This window comes from Otolemur garnettii, unplaced genomic scaffold, assembly GCF_000181295.1.
Source record: "Otolemur garnettii isolate 467f Iridium unplaced genomic scaffold, OtoGar3 scaffold00048, whole genome shotgun sequence".
NCBI classification, from domain to species: domain Eukaryota; kingdom Metazoa; phylum Chordata; class Mammalia; order Primates; family Galagidae; genus Otolemur; species Otolemur garnettii.
In genome coordinates this window covers 9,174,932-9,182,463 of record NW_003852443.1, presented here as the reverse complement: position 1 = coordinate 9,182,463, position 7,532 = coordinate 9,174,932, and the positions used below count along the sequence as shown (strand labels likewise).

At 40.4% G+C, this 7,532-nt stretch overlaps 1 protein-coding gene across 2 annotated transcripts in view; it reads right to left on the bottom strand.

Annotated features, from left to right (window-relative positions):
- Positions 1–4,541: 4,541 nt before the first annotated feature.
- The window catches only part of NFE2L2 (nuclear factor, erythroid 2 like 2), a 32,931-nt gene continuing 29,940 nt past the window's right edge, over positions 4,542–7,532 (bottom strand). The window contains exons 4-5 of one of the 2 annotated variants that reach the window (XM_003791488.3): positions 6,665–6,853; positions 4,542–6,263 (exon numbers count right to left, since the gene is read on the bottom strand). In XM_003791488.3, the coding sequence (XP_003791536.1) occupies positions 5,037–6,263; positions 6,665–6,853 (1,416 nt within the window). In that variant the 3' untranslated portion in view covers positions 4,542–5,036. The remainder of the gene's footprint in view (positions 6,264–6,664; positions 6,854–7,532) is intronic. The other variant, XM_003791489.3, reaches the window with a different exon arrangement.

Sequence of the window (7,532 nt, the reverse complement as noted above, 5' to 3'; positions counted from 1 at the left end):
TATGTGGCTGGTGCCTTAGCCACTTGAGCCACAAGCGCCGAGCCGCAACTCAATTCTTAAATGAGGTTCTATGCCTTGACTCTCACATCCATTCTACTAGTAAGTCCTTTTAGTTTGAAATAAACAGAACCCAATGCCTCCAGCTATCTCTGCTATCAATTTAGACCAAGCCTTCCTCACAATGCATGAACCTCCCAATTGGTCTCTCTGTTCCCGTCCTTTCCCTTTGGTCTAAACTGTTCTCAGCACACAAATCAGAGGGAACTTCCTTTTTCAAATTGTAGCTCTGAGGCATTTTTATAAGATGCTGGTGCTCGGCTCGGCACCTGTGGCTCAAGTGGCTAAGGTGCCAGCCACATACACCCAAGGTGGCGGGTTCGAATCCAGCCCCGGCTACCAAACAACAATGACAGCTGCAACCAAAAAATAGCTGGGCATTGTGGCGGGCGCCTGTGGTCCCAGCTACTTGGGAGACAGAGGCAGGAGACTTGCCTGAGCCCAGGAGTTGGAGGTTGCTGTGAGTTGTGATGCCACAGCACTCTACCCAGGGGGACAGCTGGAGGCTCTGCCTCAAAAAAGAAAAAAGATGCTGGTTCTATATGCACTTAAAGTTCATACATAAACTTTTTTAGCTTGACCTAATAAATCATTAACTTCAGTGATTTTTTTTCTTTACTGGTATATAGAGATCATTTGGGTGATTTAAAACCTTTCCAGTCCAATTTTTCTGCACCCACCTAATTCCCTAGATCTTGTTTTAGGCAGGAAAGAGCATTGAGGATTACTTGTAATTATCCCACAGTTTTGTTTTTTTTTTTTTTTTGAGACAGCCTCAAGCTATCCCCCTGGGTAGAGTGCTGTGGCATCTCAGCTCACAGCAATCTCCAACTCCTGGGCTCAAGTGAGTCTCCTGCCTCAGCATCCCAAGTAGCTGGGACCACAGGTGCCCACCACAACATCCGGCTATTTTTTGGTTGCAGTCGTCATTGTTGTTCGGCGGCCTGCGCTGGATTTGAACCCGCCACCTTAGGTGTATGTGGCTGGTGCCTTAGCCACTTGAGCTACAGGCACCAAGCCTATCCCACAGTTTAAAAGAGAAAAAGGTAAGTATGAACTTGCCTGGTGATTTTATCTTTTTTAGGTTACATAAACTAATTACGGTGTTGTTTATTTTTGCTGTTTTTTTGTTTGTTTTTTGAGACAGTCTCACTCTGTTGCCCTGGGTATAGCACTTAGGATCGTCATAGTTCACAGCACCCTGAAACTCTTGGGCTTAAGTGAATCCTCTTGCCTTCAGATTGGGACTACAGGTGCCTGCCACAATGCTGGGCTAGTTTTTCTATTTTTAGTAGACATGGCACCTTGGTCTTGCTCAGGCTGGTCTTAAACTCCTGAGCTCAGGCAATTCACCTGTCTCCAGAGTGCTAGGATTACAGGTGCGAGCCATTGCACCCAGCCTTGAGTCATAATTCTTGAAGCAATCTCCAGGATGAAGTCTAGGCTTCCTCTTCCATGTCTACAGAAAATGGTTTCTCTCCTTCCACTTACTGATTTCTGTATTTTGCATTATAAAATGGATCTTCCCTTAGCCTTTCTTCAGTATTCTAAGATGAAAATCTTCCCGTTTCTTGAATTTCTCTTAAGTTGCTCACAAGAAGAAAGGTATGCCTGCACTCTTTCTCCCCTCTATTTATCTAAATGAGTAAAGAATGTAACTGCTCACAACTGCAACTTCCATCAGCCAGAAGAATAATTTTTTCCACCATTTGTTAGGACCGCCCCCGTCGTAAATCTGGAACATCTATCTGGGCGATGCCTGTGGCTCAAAGGAGTAGGGCGCCCGCCCCGTATACTGGAGGTGGCAGGTTCAAACCCAGCACTGGCAAAAACTGCAAAAGAAAAAAAAATCCAGAACATCTGTCCACTCTTCCCATAAACTTTGTGTATTCTAAAATGACTGTCAGTTTTTCAAACTGAATGACTATTTCTTCCTATTATAGTATAACCAGTGATTAACTGTCTGAGGGCCAAAGAATGTACTCAGCTTTGTCTCTGACCTCTTATCATGTGATGTGAGGCATTTCATTTTTATATCACATTGATAGGCACATAATTCATATCTTAAGTTGCCTCTTTTTCAGGTCACTTGGAGAATCCTTCCTAGAAGGCATAAGCATTCGTTATGTATTTTTTCATTTTATGCAATTTCCAAGCAAGCATTGGTGGTGTAGTGGTTAGCATAGCTGCCTTTCAATTACCGAAGAAGTTGAGGGCTTATATAGAACCTGTCAGCGAAGATGTGAGAGCCTGAACCACTCATAGGTGCTTGCAAGACTTGTGACATAAATGGCAAATCAGGGTGAGACTTTGTGTTATCTTGCTGTAATATTCCTTGGCTCCACTTTGCAGGCTTCTTCAGATTATAGCACTTGAATTGAATCCTTCCTTTGAAACCTGCTGTGTTCTCTATGGCCACGTTTCGTCCTGGTACATGAAGTTATTTACGTATGTGGCCGACATACATTCTTTACCTTCCTCCTTGGGTAGGCACATTGCCTTCAGCAGCAGCAGGAGGAACTAAATGCAGCATCAAAAATATTTGGAAAAAACGGAGATGACTGAAAACATCTTTGAATAAGGTTCATTCTAGCCAATCTTTGGTAAAATAGTCAACTAACTGCACCTTCAAATTCATGAAGTATTACATTCATATTCAATATTACACTAAAGAACACCTTCATTTCTTGTTATTATATATCCGTCCGTGAGTGCCACACTGAATGCTTTGTTAGTGGAGTCACCTATATTTTTTCTGCTGCATATTTGTCATGGTCACAATATCAACAATAAGATCATCTGAGAAAAATTGCTGGAAATACTCAAGTTCAGTTTTTGGCCAAGCACTTTGAGGAAGGGTGAATCCCTTTTGTGTGACAGAGTATGGGAACTTTATAAGATCACCATCACTATAAACCTTCCAGCCACCTTGTTGGAGGTTGTGTATTATTGTGTTGGATATCTTCCAGCATTTCGTGGAACAGGAAAATCATTATGTTTGGACAAGGTCTGACGGTGTCAGAGAGTTGAAACCATAATTTGTCAGTGGGTGTCTCTTGTTTTCTCCTTTATTGGCAGTAGGACACTATTATTAATGCTGCTTCCAGTTTTGTCATTTTGGGTTAAAACTCAGCTCCACAGTAACCCCCATTGAAAGCAGATTTTGATAGGCTTTGAGAAACTTGTTTTCCTTAAGGCTCCTTATGCTTCATGGCTGGCATAACATAACACCCTGCAAATCCTGCAGCAGCAATGGCCGGTCCCTCTGCTACCACTGTACCAGCTGTGACTACAGCTCTCAGCAGTCCGTCTCAGATGAGGGCAATCTGGCCACTGGACTTTACCCGAAAGTGCCGCAGCAACTGCTGGCAGGTATGGGCCAGAGAGGGAAGTTTTAAAAATTTTTCAGGCGCCAGGCTAAGCAAGAGAGAGATCCCACCTTTATTAAATCAAAATAGAAATGTTAATAGGCTGTGGTGGATCACACCTGTAGTCCCAGCTATTCAGGAGGCTGAGGCAAGAGGATCAATTGAGCCCAGGAGTTTGAAGTTGCACTGAGTTATGACAATGCCACTGCAGTCTGGAGTGGGCAGGCACCGAGGGAGACCCCATCAGGTGTTACTCTCGCTTACCATCATGAGCAGCTTCCCACTTCCCTCTCTTCAGCCACACTGTTCTTTTTTTTCAAGCCTTAGCCTTTAGACTTCTTGCGTCCTGTCTGCCGTGCTCTCAACTATGAGAATGGTTTGCTCTCCTGCACCATCAAAAGTTGCCACCTCTAGGCTGTTCCTCTTTGTAGTATTATTTTAAGTTATGCTGTTTACTGATTTGCCAATCCTTTTCCTTCTAACATGATGTATTCTTGGTATTTTTCCTGTATTAGAATACAAGTTCTAGGAGGACCAGCATATTGTTTTTGTCATTAGGATTTCAAATAATTCCTAGTGTATAATGGGCATGTTATGATTTTTTTTTTTTTTTTTTTTGAGAGACAGAGTCTCACTTTATTGCCCTTGGTTGAGTGTCGTGTTGTCACAGCTCACAGCAACCTCCAGCTCCTGGGCTTAGGCGAGTCTCTTGCCTCAGCCTTCTGAGTAGCTGGGACTACAGGCCTATGCCACACCTGGCTATTTTTTTTGTTGTTGCAGTTTGGCTAGGGCCAGGTTCAAACTCGCCACCCTCAGTATATGGGGCTGCCACCCTACCCACTGAGCCACAGACGCTGCCAGGTATGTATCTGTTGACATGAATAAATCAATGTTCTCATGTGAATGTATAAAATTTTTTGGAATTTAAAAGTACTTGCTGTTGAAGAGATAAAATATCTTCTTGATAGTCTTTATATCTCCATAACCCTGATACAAAATATGAAAATTCTTTTCATATTTTCAAAGAAAACATTCTAAAAACGCAAAACATCTAAACATTTTAAATTTTCTCGTGGTAACTACTGTGTGAATAAACTCAAATGAATCCCAAAGAAGTAATTTAACAGTCATGATATTCCTTTATTAGTACCAGCTCTTAATTTTTTTTTTTTTGCCAGAGCTAAACAATTTAATATAAAAAAATGTCATTTTTTGTTCATACAGTATTTATAAAAAAGTACATAGTGGTTAGTTTTGCAACAATTTGCTTTTAGCCAGATGTCATATCATCATATAAATTCTATGAATGTAACAAATGAGATAAGAATAGTATAAATAAAAAGTTTTTATCGTATTTACACTTAGATAGAAACTAGCCCAAATGGTGTCCTAAGAAATTAAGTTTACAGTTAAAGTGAAACTACTGATTCAACATACTGATAGCTTAATGCTTTTTAAAATTTCATATTATTTTCTATACTAGTTTTGGCTATAATTTTGCATAGAATTACTTATAAAGTATGATAATTCTGCATTTCACATCACAGTAGGAGCTCTTAGTTATAACAGTACAAAAGACACTAGCTCAGAAAAAATCAAATCCTCCCAAATCTAGTTTTTTTTAACGTCTGGCTTCTTACTTTTGGGAACAAGAAATACATTGCCATCTCGTGTTTGCTGCAGGGAATATTCACTAGGAGAATAAGGTTTTCCATCTTCATCACGCAGCATGCTGAAGACTTCCAGGTATAAGGTGCTGAGTTGTTTTTTCAGTAGATGGAGGCTTTTGTCATTTTCTCCTTTTTCTTTGAGCAATTTTTCTTTTTCATCTTTTAAATGATCTAAATCTTGCTCTAGTTCTACTATGTTTTCCAGTTTTCTTTTTCTGCAATTCTGAGCAGCCACTTTATTCTTACCCCTCCTACGTATATCTCGAATTAATGCAAGTTGAGCTTCATTGAACTGCTCTTTGGACATCATTTCATTGAAGTCATCAACAGGAAGGTTAATGATTTTTTCTACAGGGAATGGGATCTGGAGAGCTTTTGCCCTAAGCTCATCTCTTGTGAGATGAGCCTCCAAGCGGCTTGAATGTTTATCCTTTGTGCATGGGGTTTTCCGATGACCAGGGCTTACAGGCAATTCTTTCTTTGGTGTATTTTCACACTGGGCATCATGCGCTGAAGCACCGTGCCAAGATGGTGACAGGGGCTGCCCTGTATCCCCAGAAGAATGTACTGGCTGTGTTTTAGAACCATTCTGTTTGACACTTCCAGGGGCACTATCTAGCTCTTCCATTTCAGAATCACTGAAGCTAAGTGGTGTGTCTCCATAGATAGATGATTCCACTGAGTGTTCTGGTGATGCCATACTGGGACTTTTGTTCAGTGAAATGCCAGAGTCGGAATCATTGAATTCTGCTGTGCTTTCAGGGTGGTTTTGGTTGAAAGCCTTACAGAGTGACAGATCAGAAAGGTCAATGGGCCCACTTAGAAGTTCAGAGAGTGAATGGCTTAAAGTAGCAGATGAAGGCATACTGTTGCTGATACTGGGCTCTGCTATGAAAGCAGAATAAAATTCATCACCAAAATCTGTGTTTACTGTGGCATTTGAATTTAATGAGTTCACTGTCAACTGACTGGGGTCTTCTGTGGAGAGGATGCTGCTGAAGGAATCCTCAAAATCATTCAGAAAATGTGGACTGCAATTATCTACATCTTTGTCCAGTGAGGGGATAGATGAATAAAAATGATAATTGTTGTCAATTTCTGTCAGTTTGGCTTCTGGACTTGGAACGATGGGAGTCTCAACCAGCTTGTCATTTTCAATGTTAAGACACTGCATAGAAAAGAAATTTATCCTATATAAATGAAAGTTATATATATTTTTTCAAGGTAATATTTTTAATAGCTGATAAGCCATATCTGATGGTAAATTTAGGTAAATTCTGCTTACCCATATTCTCTCCAAGCTGTTCTATAATTTTCAGAGACAATTCCCATTTCCAACATCTATTTATATATTTTCAGAGTTTCTAGATCAAGCTTTAGGTTTCTAAAGTTCTATCCTCAAGATGACCCGCACATTTAACTAGCATGGGTGGCTGTCATAACCAATTTAAAAGCACCTTCCCATTCTTCCTACAAATAGGTAGTATATAAATAATAATCAGAGTGGCTAATTCCAAAGGCAATGAATGTAAAATAGCACCTTCAGTATTACATTAGGATCTTAGTTACCTGTAATTCTGGAATGGATAATAGTTCCTCCCAAACTTGCTCAATGTCTTGCTGCATATTGTCTATATCAGTGGCTATGGGAGCAACAGGCATTTCAGGTGACTGAGTCTGATTAGAAGCAACAAAGACTGGACTCTCGATGTGGCTGGGAATATCAGGAACAAGTGATTGAAATGTAGCTGAAGAAACCTGAAAGTGACAAGGCATTTATTTATATGAGTCTGCCACCACCAAGGGACGAGTAAGCTCACTCTCACATACGTTAAAGTGCAGTCAGCTGCCGTTCTGACCATTATGGCCCCTATTTGTATAAAATGAAATAAATCTTTTTTTCCTACCAAACTGACTCCAGATTTACTCTTTACTGGCTTAAGATTTAGTTTATCTTATCTAGTATTTGGAACTCAAATACGGATTTATTAAAATTGTCAATTGAACAAATCTTGCTCTTCGCTCAACAAAAATTATTAGTTACCTATAATACATGAATTGTTTCCACGATTATGTTGATCCATGTTTCTGGCTATGCAATAGGTTTGATTTGTATTTTGATTTTGTATGAAGATCTTTTTTTTTTTTTTATTTTTTATTTTTGTTTTGAAATGGAGTCTCACTATGTCGCCCTCCGTAGAGTGCCATAGTGTCACAGCTCACAGCTATCTCAAACTCTTGGGCTTAAGTGATTTTCTTGCCTCAGTCTCCCAAGTAGCTGGTACTGCAGGCACCCCCCCCCAACAGGACCCAGCTATTGTTTTGTTGTCATTGTTGTTGATGTTTAACAGGTAGGAGCCGGGTCCAAACCCGCAAGCCCTGGTGCAGGTGGCTGGTGCCCCAACCATTCAGCTATGTGAAGATCCTTTTTTTTTTT